The following is a 19,872-nucleotide window of genomic DNA, read 5'->3' as shown; positions in this document are numbered from 1 at the left end:
GCCCTCGAAGAAAGGGGCCCAGCGAGCGGCCGGGAATGGTCAACTCGCAGGAGTACCAGCATGGCGACATCAGTCCCAGGGATCCAACGAAATCCGCCCCGCGGAGGACCCCAGCCTGGCATCTCCCTTCGACCTCTCCCTGCTTCTCAATCCTGCTTTAATGGGGATGGTGGGTGTGCACTACCCAGTGCCACTTTTCCTGGGAAAAGGGGTCAGATGGGGCCTGTGCTCTCCGTCAGTGGAGGCAAAAAAATCCCACCAACCTGTATCCTCTGTATCCTGAGTCCTCTGCCCCATTTTCCAGAAGCTGACAATTGAGGCTCCCCCAAAGCAATCCCTTCCCCCACCTTTGGTGCAACGCCTGGCGGGCCCGGGAAACCCTAGGGCGATGGGAAATGAAAGGCACGGGGGGGGGCAGGGTTAGAGCCCCCCTTCTCCCTGCGCCCTCGGAAGGGGTGGAGGGGACACGGTTGTAAGGTGCTCGGCTTCTTTTCTCTGCTTGACATGAATAAGGGGATTAGGACGGCAAGTTTCCGTCGTTCACTCCGTCGGACAAAGGGCCCCGCGGTTTGAGCGGCGCAGCCTCTGATTAAACGACAGAGCCCTGTCACTCAGCACCATCCTAGGTACTTGTGTTCGTGACATAATCTTATTAGAAGATAAAACCAGCGAAATCCTTTTCATAATGAAAAGTTACATTTAATGGCTGCACTCGCCCCCCACTCCCTCCCCGGACCCTGCTCGCCTCCCCCCGTTGCTGTTGGATATGGCTCGCCTGTAATTGGCATTTAAAGCACCAAGTCCGGGAGAAAAACGGGGTTTAGGGTTTTTGTAATCCCCCTAAACTGTCTTTGTTCGAAATCTCCACAGATACAAGTCTGTTAAGAGTAAATATTTGTGGATTGATACAACCCCATTTCCCCCCTGCAAACCGAATCTGAAAAAAAATCCGCCCTCCCGCCGTGGTGCGGCGGGGGCGCCGGAGGGAGGGGGCTGGGTCGGCCCCAGTGTCCGCGCCGGGAACTCGGCTCTCCGGGCGCCTCGCCGCCTCCAGGAGCTGAGGGACTTTGCACATTTCTCAGGCGGGAAAAAGGTCTTAGACTCTTTTTTTCAATTTTCTATTCCCTCGATAAACAAACCTCCCGATCTCGCCGCTTTGGGGCCTGCCCGAGGGGGTCGATCGGAGGGCTTGGGGAGGGGCGAGGGCTTTGCTCAATTCCGAATGAAAATGCGAACTCTCTCCACCAGCCTTGCTCCCTACCAGAGGGTTTAAGTGGCTCGGAGGGAACTCCTGGGCCGCGGGAGGCCCCGCCCTGCAGAGCTCCCCGAGTCCAGCCCAGGAGAACGCCCGCTGCCGCCAAGGGCCCCCGCAACGACAAAGAGCCCGAAGGCTGCCGCGGGGGCCCCGGGCTCCCGGCTCCAGCCCAGCCCGTCCCGGGATCGGATTCCTTCATAAATCAGCGGCTGGGTGAAAGGGCTGCGCTTTAGAAAGGGCAGGACCGTGTGCGCGTATTAGAGCCCGCGGTTCCCAAATCCGGGCTAAACCCCTGGTGACACCGAAATTCATCAACCGCCGCGGGCGCCCGCGGCTCGGCCAAGGAGCCTGTGCACGGCGCTGCCCCACTCGAGGGTAAAGGAGAACGAGGAGCAGGAACCCTCCGAGAGGTGGGCCTGGAGGAGAACGCGGGTGGAGACCGCTGAGAGCCGTCCCGCCCGTGCGCCGGAGAGGGGGCGCTGAAGGAAGCTCCCCGCCCGGAGAAAGGCAGTTATTCTAACCTTTTTCCTTCCCTGGCAAGGACTGGCCTTACTGGGGGCGTTCCGGCGGGAAAAGGGCAGTGACCCACCCACCCCCACCCCGTGCACACACCCACCCACCCACCTTCCAAGCTGGGTGCTCTGGGGAGAATCACGACCATCCAAAGTGGGAATCTGGGGCTTCCGGAAGATCAGGAGTGAGGAGGGTGGCTCCCATCCGCTTTGGGAGTTAGACCCGCAGGGGGGAGAATCTGCTACAGAGTAACTTCGGATCTGAGGGAAGTGACTTAACTCCCTCAGCCTGGGTTTGCTCACCTATACATGGAGCTAGAGCAAAAAAGGTCAGTGCACGTGCAGGCACTCGAGAAACACCCATTCCTTTCCTTCTAGGTGCACTGCCGTGGCCTGCCCCTCTGGGGTTAGTAAGGCTCTGCTCCTGCCACTGCACATCTACACTGGCCACGCTCAAGAATCTGTTGGGGAAAATTGGGGACTTACGTGCCTCAGGAGTAACGGGGGCCCATCCACAGGCTGCTGACTGCCTGCCTGCCTCCAAGGACCAGCTTCTGACGGCCAGACCTGCCCCATTCCTTTTGCAAGGAAAAAATTCAAAAACACCAGCCCAGACCCGGGTGAGGAGCAAGAGGGTGGGCAAAGCTGCTCCAGGAGGCCTGCTTAGGAGGCTGTACTCTCTGGGCCTCCCACTCAGGGCAGACAATGCATTCCTGCCAGGCAGGGAGCCTCCGGCTTACTTCCCAGGCAGGCAGGAAGGAAACATACATTGACTGAATGCCGAACGTAGCCTGGCATCTTTGGGTTTGTTTCACTTTCCTCTGAGCAACCCCGTGAGATTGGAATTATCACCCCTATTACACAGAGAAAGAAACTGAAGCTTGGGAAGAGGCACCAGCTTTCCTATATGCCCTTGGCCTGTGTCACTGGGAGCCAGAGACATTTTCGATCCAGATCTGTAATTGCAATCTTGCTGTTTCCTTTGAGAAAATGTGCCCCACTCAGAGGGCCCTCCTTTTAGAGGAGGTGGCCCCAGAGCACCGTGGTCCTCTCCATCTCCACAGGCTCGGGCAACTCCAGGCCGGGGCGGGTGCCCACACCCAGGCAGCCCAGCAACTATGGCAATTCCGGAGTCACATGACAACAGTCACTGAGTCCCGGAGGAGGGGGGGGGGAATGGCAGTCACACCCAGCTCATCTGGACAGTGCAGCTCCTCCCCTCTCACCATCGTCGCTGCTGCAGCACCAGCAGAGGCACCTGGGGGTGGGGAGGCAGCCCTGGCAGCACAGTGTTCCAGCATGCTCACTCATCTTCCTGCACCTAGCCAGCTGCTCGGTGGTCTCCTGACTCCTGTCGGCCCTGGTGGGCACCCCTGTTGCTCTGGGCAGCCTTCAGGACCCTCCCCGCTGGCAACCACCTCACAGTTCCCAAGGAAACCTCTCACAGCACAGCCGGCTAGGAAACAGCAAACACCTTTGTTTCTTCTGGAACCAGATTCCAGGCACCGGGTTTTTCCCCCCAGTTCACCAAGTGCCAGGCCAGCCAGGTGCTCCGCCATCAGCCGGCGCACTTGGTCCAGGTCTGGGCCTGGCTCCCAATTGTGACAAAGCCCCCCTCCCCCCAGACCCCTATACTCCCCCACCTCCCTTCAGGGCTCCAGGGTCCACCAGGCAGGTCCAGCAGCTGCCAGTCAAGAAGCTGAACAGAAATGGATACAACATTGCCCCAGGAATAACAAAGGAAGGGCCCACGCAGAAATTTATTTGTACTGATCAGGCGAGGGCAAGGTAAAGGGCAGCGAGGAAGTGCTGTCAGCCAGGCCTGAAACTCAAGAAAGTTGCCATTCGGAGCACAGTGGCCCCTTATACCCCTCCACTGCCAACACTGCAGTAGTTAAAGCAAACACAGGCCCTTCACTGCCCCGTCAGTTACACCTTCCCCCCAAAATTACACAAACTTTGAAAGATTTTTCTGAGAGAAGATGGATGCTTCAGGCGACTTGAGGTCAAGGCTAGGCTGTTTAAAGTATATTATTAACAAATAAACATTTACTGCACACACAAAAAAAAAAGAGAGAGAAAAAAAAAAAGGAGAAAAACTCTATAGGCCACCGGGGAACCAAATCATGTTGCTTTTGGCTTCAAATGACAGGAGACATTTATGACATGAATGGAGAACACCAGCCGGTCGATGAAATGGCAAACGTCTGCCACTTTGCTTCCTCCGCCTTCGTGAATCAACTTTTTCAAATATGGTTTTCAGCCTTGCCTTCCCCTCAATACCACCGCCTCCCCACTTCTGACTGCAGTGGCAATAAATATATATAATTTTGGTTTTGCTCTCTGCTGCCATCAGCACAGAATCTGGGGGTTGGAGAGGGCTGGGTCAGCCAGAGAGCCAAGGGCCTTGGGTCCTCCTGCACCCTCAACTGACTGACAGCTCACAGCAACTCCTTGGATGAGTGGACCATCCCTCTCTTCTTCCCTCCCCTAAAGCTGGGGCCTGACTGTGGTGTCCAACAAATTGGAAGTTATAACTCATGTCATTGAGAGTATCCTCCATCCCTCTGCCTAACTAATGCCAAAGTAGGACCGGGTGGTTGTGAGTGTGTGTGTGTGTTTTCCCTTTTCTGTTTTAAAAACCTCACAGCTGCAGGGTAGAGGAAGTTCCCTGGGGAAGCACTGCCAGCTTTCATGGACCAAAAATACCTCCTTGGGCTGGAGGAGCCTTCTGACTGCCCAGGCTGGTGTCTCTCACCTGAAAAACATACAAATCCTTGGATCTCTCCCTCACACACCCCCTCTTCTGACTCTCCCCTGCAGCCTCGGAGATGTCGGTTGAGCTTTATTTTCTGTCGTTTGAGTCACAAAAACAAATGAGCGTGAACAGTTTTCCAAATATTAAATTATATTATTGTGTGCTTTTCCAAGTTATATGCAGACCAGGGAGAGTCCAATTGTTCCCCAGGGGAAAGATCTTTGCTTTAGTCCAACCTCCACCCCCCAAGGAGAAACAGGCCAGCACACCAGGCCCACCCTGATGCCTGCCCTTCCTGCAAATGCACAGTGGGCATTTGTTTTCACTCATGTAATCAGAAGCTTTTCTGCCTCTCTAGAAGAGGAGGAGAGGATACTGGATCCCATGAAGTGTGAGACATTTACTGAAACCTCCCCACCCCCACCCAGGTACCTTGTGTAATCCTCACAACCACCCTGAGAAATTATATCATCACCCCCACTTTGCTGATGGAGAACATGGGGCTCAGAGATGGGCAGCCACTTGGCTAAGATCACACAGCTACTGCGTGCTGGGGCTGGGAGGTGAACCCAGGTCTGTCTCACACTGTCCCACTCAGGAAAAGGGAATGGTTTTCCCAGGGTATCCCTCATCTTCCATGCACAGAGGCTTATGGCAAGCCTAGCATGCCAGCTGCCCCCCTCTCTGGCATGGAACCCATGGGCAGTTTGGTGTGTGGCCTTGGAGACAAGGCATTCCTTGCCACGCTGATGGTGATAAAGTAACAACAATAATTTCCAGAGTATTAACAACATGCCAGGCAAGATGCCAGGTCCTTGGGGGCATGTTATGTCCAATCCTTACAAGAATACTTTCCCCCGGGTGGCTATGTCCCCCATTTTACAGAAGAGGCTCAGGGAGGTGTCAAGGCTCTGTGGTCCTAAGCCTGGCTCCAATGCACAGACAGGAGGGAGCTGAGGGTCGCCAATCGCATACCCCAGAGGAGAGCCTCACAGCCTGCTTCCCCCACTCGAGAAAAACCCAGCAAACAGATTAGGCTATACCAGCCCAGAGCCTAGGGAATACAGGGTGAGCCGGGAGTCAGCTGTGAATAATGCCCCTGTTCAGCAGCGGAGAACTGCAGCCTCAGGAAGGCCTTTGGTTACCCTTCCGCCTACAGCCAAGGTGCTGGGGTTAAATGCAGAGGGGCCCTCCCAGGAGCCAGAGGGTCCCCAGACTTGGGCTGGCAGAGTGAGCCTTTCAGCCCTTAGATCTCCAGGAAGAGCACTACGGAGGCCTTTTAATAAGGGAAAGCGCTGGCTCTTCCTTCCAAGGAAACCCACTTCCAGGACAGGCCCTCTGGCCCAGGCTGCGGGCAGGGGTGTCTGCAGCTCTGAATTGGTCTGATGGGGGCCATGCCAGCTGGGGTACCCACTGGTGGAGGGGATGCTGCTGGTAACTGGCACCCTACAGCAGGGCCTAAGGGAGGTCGCCCAAGCTGGGAGAAGCAGCAGCCAGGAAAGGCTGGGGCCTGACTTTGCTCTACCCGTGCGCCACACCCGCTGCTCCGAGGAGAGGTGAGCCTCCCAGGAAGCCCTTTCCCGGTGTAAACACTTCCCAGGAAAGGAATGTGCTGGGAAGAGCGGGGTTGGGCCACTGGAGCCGCAGCCAGCTGGGGTAAATTTAAAAGAAAAAAAAAAAAAATCACCCCAGGACTCAGACGGCTTTTTGTGAAACTCAATCAAAGCTTCGCTGCCCCACTCCTGCTGCAGTAGGCGCATCCTACCTGGGCAGGCGAGGCCCAGGGGACCGGCGCGGGCTCGGCGGCGGAGAGGCGAGGCCGCCCGGGAAGGCCCCGTGGCAGAAGGGCGCCGCCAGCCCGGGACGCCGAGGTAGGCGCAGGGCGCACGCAGGCTCCGGCTCGCGCACACCGACGAGGCTCGGGTCGCCAGATCTGGGAGCTGTCGTACAAGCGATTAGGCTCCATTTTGTGACAGATTTTTGGACTCTCCACCGACCCTCCCCCCTTCCGGAGCCTCCTCCCGGAATTCGCCACCTCCTCGGGATAGAAAGATAGAAACCCTTTCCAGACGAGCGACAGACGGCAAGAAAAGAGAGTTACATAATTCTATTTGGCCAAGCGGCGAAGAAAAAAAAATGAGGAGGGGGATTTATGTTGTCATTTTTTTAAAATGCGTTCTCCGGTGAAGGAAGGAGAGAGGTGTTCGTGATTTTGCGTTTGGAGGCCGCGTTTCCTCCCGGTTTCTAACCGGGTTTTCTGTCCGAGAAGGAGCTCGGGCTGCCGAGGGGCCAGAGGCTCGGGCACGGGAGAACGATACGATGATTTTTTTTTTTTCCCCTGAAGGAGCCCCCGAAAAACACGTACTGAGAAAAAGGAGACTTCGAGTTATGCGTGAAAATGCCCAAATGCCGTGGCCTGCGCTCCACTTTGCAGGTCCAGGACGTGCGGGTGGATTTTATCAAATGCTATTAAATGCGCCCGAACGTCAATTTATCACCCCCGTGGTGCGTAAAATAACGCTGTGCCTCTGGGTCTGTGTCCCGGATCTTTAAAACAAATCGAAAGGAGGAAGAGGCGCTTAATAAAAATAGCAATCTCTTTCCAAGGACCGAGCCCAGCAACTCCTATCGAGACGAAGAAACATTTTTCAAAAGTTATGGCGGGGGTGTGTGTTAATTTCCCAATACCGCTGACGCACAAACTCCACAAAATTGAGAAGGCACGTTTCTGCGCCCACTTGCCTGGATTCTCGTCTGAAAAGCATTTACGCACAGATGCAATAAATATGCATCTGCGATCCTCAAAGAAAAAAATAAATCGTGAAATACATTTTTACTGTGCAAAGAACATCGCTTCCCAGTGAGCCCCCGCCTGCGTTTCTGCGCTGGCTCTCGCAGAGAAAAGCTGATGCGAGATCCGACTGGGTATTTGTCCCCAGAATTGTCCTGATAACAACAATCCCCCTTCAGCCCCCAACTGGCCAGCCTAGTGCAGATACCTAATTGGCATTATTGGGAGAAAGGGTGGGGGTCGAAAGAGGAAGGCACCGTGAGAGGCATGAATAATGCCCGCCTGCTGCCCTCAGGACCTAGACTCAAGCTGGAGATTCGCCCTGAACCAAAATTATCCCGCAAGCACACCCCTACTGCACAGAGGGAGAAAGCTCTTAGGCGCCTTTTTTTCTTTTTTAAACAAACATACTTTCGGCAAAGCAATAGCTGTTTAATGTTTAATTGTTTTGTAAAATGAGGGAGTTGGCCATTCAGCTTTAAGGGATCATCCAGCTCAAAATTTGTGACTTTACAATTCTGCGCTCTGAAGAACCAGGGGGGCATCCTCTCCTTGTTTTAAGGAAAAGCTCTGTAAATGACTGAGGGGTGGGGAGGAGAGACTGAGCAGATATGTACAAGAGGTTGGAAAGAGTCTTTACAAAATGGAAAAAGATTTTTTTTCAAAAAATTGCACAAATGACTCGGAGGCCCATTTCCAGTTTTCTGGGCCTCCGGCCCGCACGTGTTAAGTAATCCAGGCTGAGCTGTGCGGGGAGTGGCACTGCCACAACCGCGCTCGGGGTCAGGCAAACAGAGCAAGGCGAGGGGTGCAGGACAGCAGGATGTGTGTGGACTTGAGGCCGGTGAGCCCTGCTGAGGGGCCAGCCCCAAGCCTCCAATCACATCTACCCCAAACTACTTTCTTCACTTTATGCTGCTGTACGCCTGCCTGTGGCTGAGCTGACCGGTGGCCTCACTTTCTCCTGGAAGTAGAATCATATCAGTCCAGGGCACAGCACAAACACGATCAATGGCAGTGTGCCTAACCTGGGGTGGTCCAGAGGGGGAGGTCTCTGGGACCACAGAAGAGCTGACTCTGAACAGGGTCCCAATTCCTGCTCTCAGTGCCCCCCAGCTGGCAGGAAGAGCAAGGCAGAAAAAGCAGCTCCTGCTGGGCCCCCAGACCAGGGGAGCATAGTCAGAATAGGTGCTAGCGTAGGGCTCACACAGAGACTTCTGAAGTAGAACCCGATGCCCTCTCAAGGGCTCTGGCCTGCAGTCCCACCTAGTTCCAGGTCTCAGCCAAGCTGCTCCACTTCCCATCAGGGCCTGGATTTAGCGACAGTCCCTGGGCAGAGCAGGTAGGCTGCACTTACTACCAAGCACTGGCAGCCCAGCCTTTTCCCAGAGGCTTGGGCACACACAGCCCCCTCTGAGGCCCAAACCACTCGAGCAGCCTACCCACCCTACAGCCCCATCTGAAACGGTTTTCTGGGCTTCGCTAGAAAGTTCTCACAGGCACCCACTTGTCTCCAAATTGCTGCCCTGGGCATCCCCACACCCCTCTTCCTGGTATTGCTCCTCTCTGCCTCCCTCGTAATCACACTGTCAGGCACAAAACTTCAGAGGGTCAAAAAAAACAAAACAAAACAAAACAAAACCTGGATCTACTCTTATCTGCCAGGAGCCCCCTGCCAGACAAACCCAAGTCTCAGCTAAAAGCAAAAGTCAGTAGGTAGGGCTCAGCCCACAGTTTCTGGCCTCAACGCTGAGACTTGGGCTGCGCCAGGGCGGAGCAAGCCATCCCTCCCCAACACATACACATGGCAAGAAAGAAGGGCTACTGGGGAAGGCTGACTTGGTCAGCTCCTCACCCCATGGGGAACCCAGGTTGTGGTTTCCCACCTCTTAAGGTCCTCTTCCTAGACAGCTTCTCCAGCCAACAATAACTATACGAGCAAAATTCCCGCATGGAACGGTTTGGGGAGAATGCACACCCTTTTCTCTCCATCAGGGACTGAAAGTGCAGCAGGGAGCCTGGCAGGAAGGGGGCATCCTTGGCTGCTTGGGCACTTCAGCACCCCGCCATTCCACCTCTTTGCTTCAAGAATCCCAAACCAACACAAACCCTGCCTTTGGGCTGGGGAAGCACACCGCCAGTGCCCGGCTCCCTAAAGCACTGCTTTCGTTTGAAAATCAATTCTCGGTCCCCAATGCAGGCCTCAGTGAAGCCAGCCCCTGTCCCACGACCGCAGCATCGTACCCCCCAGTCGGCCCAGGGCCTTGTCCCGCACCCCGACTGAGCGGCCCAGCACAGGTTTCCCGGACAAAGGATGGCAATAGGGGCTGCCGGAGGGTCCCGGCCACCCCACCAGTGTTGGCCGGGCTGGGACGGCTCTGCCCTGCCGGGAGACGCGCAACCCGCGGAGTTCTCGGAGCTGACGGGCCCAGCGGCGCGCAGGGCCGGCGGCAGGGCGGACGCGGGCCCGACCTGGCAGGGGGGCGGCCGGGCTGGAGTGCCGTGAGGCTGCGGGAAAGGAGGAGGACGAGAGGCGCTTACTGTTGGTAGTCTTGTTTGCAGTACAGTTTCCGATCCCGGAAGTAGCAGCTGGTGGTGAGGGCTTGCTGACACGCCGCGCACTGCAAACACTCCTCGTGCCAGGACGACTCGTTGACTCGCATCAGGAAGCGGTCGGAGATGGGCCGCTGGCAGCCCTCGCAGACGGCGGGATGCGGGCAGTCGGAGCCTGCAGCGCACAGGACGAGAGCCGGGCCGTCAGCGCCGACCAGCCCGGCCCAGCGTCCCGATCGCGCGGTGCCCGCAGCTCCGGCCCCAAAGGCGAAGGCAGCCCGGGACCGCCGTCCGCCGCCTGCGCTTCCCCAGCCGCCGCGCCAGGGGCCGGGCAGCCTCAGCTAGTTCGTCCCAGTCGGCGGACTCCGCCGCGGAGAGGCCGCGGGCCTGGAGCCTCAGCTCGGCGCTGCGCGCTCCCCTTCTCCGGAGATCCGGCGCTTGGTGATAATACATATGAGAACGAGCACGGCGCGGGGCAGCCGGCTGGGACCGAGACAGGAGAGGTGAGGCTTAGGCGCCCGCTGGCTGACACGCCCCACGGTGGCGTTCGTTGTCTTCTCTCCCTCATCTCCCCAAAATCTGTGGTTTAGGTGACCCAGGGAACATTTCCCTCTTAGAGACTCCCTCTCCCCAAGTGACCTGGCACCACTCTCAAGCTTGCCAAGGTGACATCTTGAGTCCTCCATCACCCCTGCCACCCGCCTCCTACCTCTCGCCCGGAGTGGCAGCTCTAGAACTGAGGCCCGGTGAGGATGGGGGGTGGCGGCTGGAGCTGTCCTGTCCTCGCTCCTCCTAGGTGGTGTCCCTGCATACCTCTGTCCCCTCAGGATGCCTGTCTAGGCGTGCCTGCCTGTTGCCCCTCTGGTGATCACTCCAGGAGTTTTCTCTCTGTGTCCCCCACGCTCGCATGTTCTAAAAACCACTGTCTTTATCCGTTGGCCTGGACCCCTGTGTCCACCTCGGGACGAGGCCCCTGTCCCCTGCCCGTGACCACTCGGGCGTTCCGACCCCGCACTCACCCAGCAGCACCCCCAGAGTGGCGGGCCCGGGGCGCAGGGCGTGCTCCTCCATCTTGATGCCGTCCAACATCTTAGCGCAGTCCGTCTGCCCGCGAGGGAAGCACCTCTCCAGCGATTCGGGACCTGTTGCTATATCCATGGGACGCGGGGCGCGCTGCGGGCCCCGCCGGCCAGGGTGCTCGCCCGCCCGCCCGCCTGCCGGCTCGCCGCCGCCGCGGCGGCCCGGGAGCCGGGGAGGCGCGGCCCCCGCGGGTTTGGGGCTGCGGCTGGGGCCGCCGGCTGTCCCCGGCGATCGCGGAGCGGCGACGCGCTGGCCCCGGGCCCCGGCGTCGTGCGGGCGGGCCGGGGCGGCTGCAGTCCGCGCCGCGCTCTCCCGAGCACTCGTAGCCACGCGCGCCGGCTCCTCTGTCACCTGCTTGTCAGCCCCGGAGCCGGGCTGCAGCGGCGGCGGCAGACGGAGCCGCGGGGAGGAGACGGCGGCGGCGGCGGCGGCGGCAGCGGCAGCGGCGGCGGGCGGGGGAGGGGGGGTGCAGGGGCGGCCCCGCGGGCTGCGGGGGGGGCGCGGGCGGCGCTGCGGGGTCTCGGGCGGGGCGCAGCGGGCCGCGGGGTTCCAGGCGCGCTCCCCGCACTACTCTAGTGCCATGGTGCGCCCGAGGAGCCGCTCGGTTTAGAGCTGGAGCTGGCGGCGGAGGGATACTCCGGCCGGGAGCCGCCTCACCCCTCCTCAAACTTCCTGACATTTGAACTCATTGGTGCGCCTCGTATCCCTACGCCGGGATGAGCCGGAGGCTCCACGTCAAATAGTGCCGTCGCTGCCCCCCCGTTCCCCACGGGAGGGCTTCCCGCGCCCCCGGCGTGCGCCCAGCGCCGTGCCCGGCCCCGAGTGCGGGCCCGGGAGCCCCGGCCAGGCCGAGCGCCCCGCTGGCCCCTCGCAGAAGTTTGGGTCACCTTCGAAACAAATCCTTCTGCCCCACCCCCTTGAAAAACTGATTTGGGAGTTGGGGAATGAAGGCTTTCTTTTTTTCTTTCTCGCCTTCTTTATTATTAATATTTTGTAAAGCTTCAGCGCTAAGAGGAGTGGCCCTGAGCGAGGCCAGACTGCACGGACGGCGGGGAGCGCAGCGGCTCCACCAGGGGACGGCGCCGGCCGGGAGTGGCCGCCCGGGGCCCCCGACTGTCGGCCGAGGTAGGTCGCACCAGGCTGAGTTGGCGTCCCCCGGGTGGCGGCGCCTTCCCGGAGCCGGTTTGGTCCGTGGAAAGGGCTGGCTGCCGGGACCGAGGGACGCGGACTGGCAGGAGGGGAGGACTGCTGGCTCAGGATTTGCCCAAGTCCTGGCCCGGGGAGAGGGGGATTTGGCTCCAGATTTGGGGTGTGGGTCCGGGAAAGCGTCAGGCGTGGCAGAGATTGGGTGGAGAGGTGAGCGAAGATCCCGGAAGGGCCCCGGGATCAAGGATGGGAACACTGGGAAGGCAAGAAAGGTGAGGCCCGGTTTCAGGCGACCTAGAGTTTAGAGAATGATTAGGTGTGAGAAAGGGATCGCGGGTACGGGTGGGGGCAATGGACGAGAACCTGGCCTCACAGGATTGGGAGTGAGGGCCATGGGTAGAGAGTGGTGGCTCCAGGGTCGCGGACTGAAGGCCCTGGAAGATGTGCGTTGGGCTGCTCGAAGGAAACCGGATTGATCGCTGGGATAGGCGACCTTTGGTGGCGGAGGGACCCTGCCGAGGTCGGTAGGCCGTGCCCGGCGGGGACAGGGCCCTGGCCAGCCTGGGCAGCGTGGGCCTCGGCACTGGGGAACGAAAGGCCGGAGAGACCAAGCGGCCGAGTCCAGCGCCCGCCGGGCCTGGCACCCATCGGGCCAGGCACCCGCGCTGGGTACGCAGGCCGCTGCGTCGGCTGCAGTGCACCGCGCCCGGGCCGGCTGTGTCTTCGGCCTCCGGGGTCCCCATGGAGTCGCGGCTCGCCCGGGAGCAGGGGGGCCGATGCAGCCCCGAGGCAGGACCAGATTGACCCTGCGAGCCGCTGCGGGGCAGCCCGGGCCCCTCCCGGAGCGGAGCATTGGCGCGGAGCGGGGCGGGGGCGGAGGGCAAGGGAGGCGGGTCCCCTGACCCCGCTGGAGGCGAGAGGGCGGATCGGATTTGGAGCCTGCGGGAGGCTTGGTCAGAAGTGGCCCCCTGTGCCGCGGGGCCCCGCGGAGGGGCCCGGCTTTGTGGAGGATTAGAAGCTCCCGCCCCAGCCCAGTACCTGCGTGTGTGTCGGTGGGTATCTGTGTGTGTGTCTGTGCATGTGGATGCTCCCGCCCCGGAGGCTCTTCCATGTCCATGCACCCGTGTCTCTGTGCACACACAATTTTGCTGCGTCCCTGCGACTGTCTGGGCTCCGAGTGGCTCCGAGTGTGTGAATCTGTGTCCCCAGCATCCGTGTGTGTGTTTGGATGTGAATCTGCTGGGCCTTACATGCCTCCATCTCTTCCGTGTTTTTGTAGGTCTTTGTGTGTGTCCCTGTGTCTGTCACTCTATGCGGGTGCCACGGTCTTTGTATGTCTTTCATCCTCCGTATTGTGTCTGGGATCCTTTTCTGTTTATGTGTCTTCGTGTCACCTTTGTGTGTCTTTGTGTACCTCCGAGTTTCCGAGTGATTCTGTGTGCTCGTGTGTCCCACAGTTCTGTTTGTGTGTGTGTCTTTGTGTCTCCATGCGTTTCTTGGCGTCTTTGTATCCAGGACGGTGATAAGTAGATGTGGAGTTTCTCTCACACGCCCTTGGTCCCCTGTCCTTGCGCAGCCTGGAAACCCCAGGCCTTGAGCTCCCGAGGCTGGGCCTGGGCCTGGGCCGCCCTCTCCGGGCATCCGGGACGGGGGCTCGGCAGCTGCCGGGAGAAGCCCGGCGGACGAGTCTCGGGCGCGCAGAGCCGGGCGGCGCAGAGCCCGGAGCAGGGCTGGCGGACCGATCGGGCGCATTCTGCCCTCTGCTGGCAGCGCTCCATTCTTGCACCCTCTGTCGGGCGACTGCCTGCAGGCGAGAGGGTCCATGTTCCAGGCCCAGATTGATCCTCTCTTCTCCTTCAGAGCGCACTTAGGAATCCTCTTCCATCGCTTAGGAATCCTATTCCATCACAGGCCCTGCAGACCCACCCCAGACTCCAAATTCCCGGTACAGCGTTCCATCCCCCTGCCCCTGTTTCCCACTCCCCACCTTCCGTGTGCCAGGCCTCTTCTCCACACTTCTCTTCTACCCTTTGGCGGAATGGGGGCCTCTGTGGCCCGGCCTCTGAGGTTTCTCTGACTCCCTGGCTGGCGTTCAGAGTCGTCGAGACTGCCCAGGGTCGCATTCCCAGGCCGCCCAAAGGCCGGGTCTCCAGGCAGAAGGACGTGCAGGCGGTCCCCTCGGATGCCACGGTTCATCTGTCCTGGGGCGCACAGAATCTTGGCATGTCACCCCGTGCCCCTGCCGGCGTCACGGCCCACACCACCAGGGCCTACATCAGGAGGGCCAAGGCAGGTGCTCAGAGCTGCCCGCAGCTGCCGAGGTGCGGGGCTGGACCCAGGCAGCTGGCTGCTCTCTCTGGTCTGGAAGTGGGGCTGCTCAGGCCACGAACGTGGGGTCCTGGCTCCTCGTCCTCCCCGCTCACTGTGCATTAATCCCCCCACCCACCCCCACTCTGGATCAACCCATAGGTCCTGTTCCTTGCCCTCTGTCCCGGCTCCCCGGTCCCTCATTCCCCTAGCTGAGTCGGCGGCGTCCCGGCTCCTTCGCACACGCGCTCAGACGCCCCAGGTCTCTTTCAAGCACAATCGTGGCTCCTGCACCTCCCGACTGCTTCCCCTGCTGAAAACGTGGCAGACTGAATGGTAGAAACAGGGCCTAGGCCCGAAGTCGGGTACTGCCCACAGGCGGCGAGTGGCATCTTGCTCCGCCCGACGGGAGCCGGTGTGATCCAAGACCTGCCGATTCCCCAGGGCAACCCCAGGCGCTCCGGGCGATCCGGGATTCTCTCTGGCTCGGACTAAAGCGTCAGAAACAGCTTCAGATTTTCTCCACCTAAGGAAGACCGAGTCGGCTGTTTGGAATCACTTGGGAAGAAGCAAGATCTGAGATGGAAGCTCTAGGGCGGGAGTCAGCTCCCCCAATTCTGCAGACGCCTCATCTCCACTGAGCCCTTCCCTGTGCCTCCTTGCTCCTTTCCGTAGGGCTTTGCACTCCCGAAGCCTGCCTTCGCTACCAGCGGCCCACAGGCACGGCCCTAGGACCCTTCTCTCCCCCCAGCGGAGGCCTGTTGGTCCTCCCTCGAGCGGTGCTTTTGACCAGAGCCAGCCCCAGAGTCCCCTCCCAGTTTACAACCCCAGCTGGAAGTGAGAATCCTGGGCAGGGGCGGAGTACAGGGAGCTGCCGAGCCGAGTGCTGTGCAGCGTGAAGGCGCGATTCCACCCTGCCAGCAGGGAGAGTTGGGGCTGCCAGAGCACCCAGACCCGTCCTGCGCTGCCCGCCCACCACTGGCCCTGGGGATCCTCAGATCCGCGGGAGGGAGCCAGGCTGGACCAGAGCCGCCCCCAGCCAAGGCCCGGGCTGGGGGCTGCTATTCCCAGGTCGTAGCCGGGCTCCGGAGACCCGGGTGCTCAGGAAGTGGAGCCGGCCGGCACTGGAAGAGGGCGGGTGTCCCGGCCTTTGGAGCCAGTGGTGACCACCCTTGGCTCCTTGGATCGCGGCTGTACTTGACCCCAGGACACGTGGGTCAAAGGCTCAGTCCCCTTCTCAGCTAGCACAGAGATGGATGTGTGCGATAAGTAATCCGGTCACCTTCCCACAGCCCAGGGAAAAGTGTCTGTGGTCTTCCTGTGCCTGCGGAGAGCTCAGAGATTCTGAGCCCTGTGGAGGTCCACAGAGAGGAATGACTGGGGAGGTCCAAGCTGGGGTCCCTCTGACACAGGACTGGGAGCAGGTTCTCACTCTCCCATCTGCAGTGTTCTAGGCTGAGGTGGCAGGGAACAAGATTTTAGTGGGAGCTTGCTGATGAGGCCCAGTGTTTGTGGCTCTGAGGCTGTATGCTGATGTGTGTCTGTATGCAACGTTGGGACCGCCCAGCTCCAGCAAAGTCCTTCTGCCCTCTCTGCAGCCTAGCCCCACCCTCAACCAGCTGGTGGGGTCTCTGGCCACAGACTCATGACTTTTCAGCACAAGGTCTGGGTCATTAGTCATGGGATTTCTCCCTGGTGGGTCAGGAGATCAGGCTCCCTCAGATCCAAAGGCTACTTTGAGCCCTCAGGGCTGGCGAGGGACAGTGCCCTGGCCAGGTGGCTCAGGGCTAAGGTCTTTCACTGGCCAGGCAGTGGTTAGAAGTGGGGTCAAGAGCAGGTGTCAGGGAGTCACCCAGATCTGGTTCAGGACCTCTGGAAAGTCCTGCCCTCTCTGTCTACCGCAGCTTTCTCGTCTGTAAAGTGGGCATAACAGCATGTATTCCCACAGGGTTGTTGAATGAAATTCAAGTGCTCACCACAGTGCCTGGCACTTAGCAAGTCTCTACTCAAATATTGGCTGAAAGAGAGTCCCCAGGACTTAAGGAAATCACAGCTGCCTCCTCCCCCTCCAACCAGGGCCTGAGGGGAACCAGACACATGCTGAGCTCAGCAATCTCTCTTCCTTTAGGGCAGGTGAAACTCAGGTCCAAGCAGCTGTGGGCTGGGCACAGGAGACCCCCCAGGCAGTGCCCAGACAGCCAGCACAGACCGTCTCAGCCTTCACTACTTGCTCGGGCTGTGGAGCCCAGGCTGGGGTTTTTTGGAAGGCAACAAAATTAAGGGCTTCAGCCAATGCATCAAAACTGTATGTGTGGGACTCTCAAGGTGCCATTTATATTTATTTCTTAAAAGGCACTTTCCTCAAGAATCTTTGCATTTCTTGCCAAATGGATGGGTTGGGTTATTTCAGCAGCCCATCTAGAACCAGGGGCTTCCCCGACAGAGGACCCGAACCAGAACAAAGAAAAGGCCAAGGACCATATTTGGAGCCATAAAACCCCCATTAGGACACTAAGAATAACTTGCAGAAAGACATTTTATATGAATTGGATACAAATTCACAAAAGCAAGAAAGTTCATTCGTCTCCACCCCGAGGGTCCACGGCTGGGGAAGGGGACTTGGTGTGATATGGGGGTGAGCGCCCATCCTATTTAACCTTTATCTTAAATCCACTTCAAAAGCTGGGGATCGGCAGAGTTGGAGGTTTGCCTCTTCCTGTAATTATTTGGTGTCTAGTAAAGTTTTTATGAGTGTCTGTGCAAATAAATGCATTTGATGTGCATTTGTTTTGGCTAGTGTTGCTTTATATAGGAGGCGTGCGCGTCTTCCGTTGGTCCTCAGAAAAGAATGAGAGTGAAAATAAAAATAAAATCAAGATATCCGGCCCAGGCAGAGGGGCGGAGCCGAGGCAGTCCCACTGCAGACCAACACCCCTCTGACAAGGGCTCGTGGGCACCGGGATGCCGCCAAATGAGTTTGCAGCCTTTGGGTTTCCTGTGTAGAGTTGCTCAGGGCTGGGAGGCGGGCTTGGTGAAACAGATTCTAGGAAGGCTTTTTCTGGAAACAGAACTCTGCCTGCCTTTTGATTACTGTCCTCTGGGTATCCTTGGTGAAGAAAAATGAATAATAAACAAGGGTGAGTTTTTGGGGTGTCACGTTATCATTTAAGTGGCAGGGTAAACCTACTTCTCTGGAATTGGAGCTCAGCAGAATCTGGTGGAGCGGCAGGTTGAACGGACATATGGCTCCCCAGCCCTCTCCGGACAAGGTGGCCGGGGGGGGGGACAGGATAGGTGTTCCTCCTGTGTGGCTCGGGGAAGCAGGGGTGCTCCCTAAGGGCCAGGAGCCAATCCAGGGTGTCAGGGGCTAGGAGCACCCATGCCCCTGTCTCACGTGTCCACCTGGCACCCAGGATGCAGCCTGCAGGTGCATTCCGTTTAGCCCATGCTGGCTTGTCTCTCCTCCCAGCGCTGCAGTCCTGATTTATTTGTTCTAAAATTATTTTAGCATTTTATTGAAGTATGATATACATATAGAGAAGTCACAGTGCATAAATTTACAAAAGGGACACGGTGATGCCCCCAACACCCCAATCAGGAGAGAGAATGTTCTGGCTCCCCAGAATCTCTCCTCATCCCCCCCCCCCAGGCACTACCCATCCCTTCCTCCAAGGAAACCACTATCTGGTTTCTAACACCATACATGAGTTTCATCTGTTTTTGAATTTTATATAAGTGGAATCGTAGAGTATATGTGTCTTACCATACTTTAATCATGAGATTTTGCATGAAAATATGGATTTTTCTCGTGAAACATCAGAGGTCTGATTATCTTGGACCCTTATTCCAGCAGGGTGTTGATAATCTGGAGCTGAATTGTGCCCTTCCTCCCTCCCCGCAATTAACCCCCACTCCCACCCTGCTCCAGGCAGGACACCTGCCCTCTTCAGTGTCTGGCTTGGTGACTCCTGCTGTAAACCTATGGCTTCTCCCCTGATCTTCAACCCCTCCCCAAAAGGAATTACTGTGTGTACACTGGGGAAGTGCATCCAGAATCTTCTCTTATCCCAGTCCCTTCATCTACATCCAGTACCCTCTGAGGTAGAAATCATGAGACCTTTTAACAGGTGAGGAAATCAGCACCGCAGAGAGGTGAAGTCACTTTTCTGGGGTCACACAGCATTGTAAGTGTCAGATCCTGGATTCAAACCTGGATTGGCTGGACCCCAAACCTCAGGCTCTTGTCACCTCCCCACATGGCTCCCCTGGGCATCCAGGCCCAGGCGTGAACAATCCCCTTCTGCCTCCTTCCAGCAGGGAGGAAGCTGGACTTTTTCCAAAGGAAACGCTGGGAAACACAAAACCCAAAACAGAAAACAGGGCAGGGATGGTTCCCAGGCCCCGGCAGCCTAACCTCGGGTGATGCAAGTCTAGTCTGGGACGGGCTGGTCTGGACTGGTGCAGCCTCCCCAGATGCAGCAAAGGAGGGTGGCATCGTGCCAGTCACTGAATATCCACCATGTGCCAGGCGCTTCCTGTATGTCATCCCCAAATGTTCACAAGGTGCCTACGAGGTAGGTATTATTATTTAGCCCCACTGTACAGATGAGAAAACTGAGGTTCAGAGAGGTCAATGTCTTACCTTGGACCACAAATGTATGAGTGGTATGTCTTTGCTCTGTACCACATTGGCTCAATCTTCTTATTGGAGCCCCCTCCACTCTCCTGTTATGATGAGGGTGCAGCCAGATGCTTCCTCTTGGGTGCTCAAAGATTCTGGAGTCTGGCTGGCATGGCTTGGGGCTTAGTTTCAGGAGCCACATGATAGTTCATAGGACCTCAGTTTCTTCATCGGGAAAGTGGGGATAATATTACTACTTTTCATGACAATTTGGAGGTTCAACGAGGTCTGTGGGCTTTTGAATCTGGAAGAAGTAGCAGTGGTCTGTTAGAGGGGGCAGGAGGGTCACTGGATATGCAAAGGTCCTGAGGCAGGAAAGAACTTGATCCATTGGAAGCCTGTATGGCTGGGTCAGAGGAAGGACGTGGCTGCAGGTGTGGGCAGGAGCCTGACCACAGGACGTTATAGGTCACAACGAGGAGTGTGGACTTGAACCTGAAGGCAGTAGGGAGCCATGGGAGGGTTTAAACAGCATTGTGCCACGGTCATGTTTGTTTTTTAGGAAGATCTCTCTGGCTGCGATGAGGGGTGAGACCATAGGCAGGAGGCCAAGTGATAAGGCCTTTGGGTTTCAATATCCCTTTTGTATGGAATGAGGTTGGGCGGTCCGCAGAGCAGACCTTATCCTCTAATTTCCCATAGAGGTTGTGTTTCCAGATTCAGGGTTTCATGTTACACAGAGTTATTCTTTCTGGAATGTGTCCCCCGAGCAACCCCGCTGGACCCTCTGTGGAAGGAGGGGCTCTTCTGAATGCAAGATGCACATTTATGCAAAAAAGTAGAGCATCG

At 57.9% G+C, this 19,872-nt stretch overlaps 2 protein-coding genes across 4 annotated transcripts in view; one reads left to right on the top strand and one right to left on the bottom strand.

The window, feature by feature from the left end:
* The window catches only part of LMX1B (LIM homeobox transcription factor 1 beta), an 83,964-nt gene extending 72,873 nt beyond the window's left edge, over window positions 1-11,091 (bottom strand). For both annotated transcript variants that reach the window (XM_059925624.1, XM_059925625.1), the window contains exons 1-2: window positions 10,889-11,091; window positions 9,858-10,044 (exon numbers count right to left, since the gene is read on the bottom strand). In XM_059925624.1, the coding sequence (XP_059781607.1) occupies window positions 9,858-10,044; window positions 10,889-11,027 (326 nt within the window). In that variant the 5' untranslated portion in view covers window positions 11,028-11,091. The remainder of the gene's footprint in view (window positions 1-9,857; window positions 10,045-10,888) is intronic.
* LOC132367372 (uncharacterized) overlaps window positions 9,960-19,872 on the top strand; it is a 94,937-nt gene continuing 85,024 nt past the window's right edge. Inside the window, exons 1-2 of one of the 2 annotated variants that reach the window (XM_059925628.1) lie at window positions 9,960-10,372; window positions 11,949-12,074. In XM_059925628.1, the coding sequence (XP_059781611.1) occupies window positions 10,323-10,372; window positions 11,949-12,074 (176 nt within the window). In that variant the 5' untranslated portion in view covers window positions 9,960-10,322. Of the gene's footprint in view, window positions 10,373-11,892; window positions 12,079-19,872 lie in introns of those variants that run through there. The other variant, XR_009503770.1, reaches the window with a different exon arrangement.

This window comes from Balaenoptera ricei, chromosome 6, assembly GCF_028023285.1.
Source record: "Balaenoptera ricei isolate mBalRic1 chromosome 6, mBalRic1.hap2, whole genome shotgun sequence".
NCBI lineage: Eukaryota > Metazoa > Chordata > Mammalia > Artiodactyla > Balaenopteridae > Balaenoptera > Balaenoptera ricei.
Note: the sequence above shows the minus strand (reverse complement) of the source record. Positions and strands in the feature narration are given on the sequence as shown.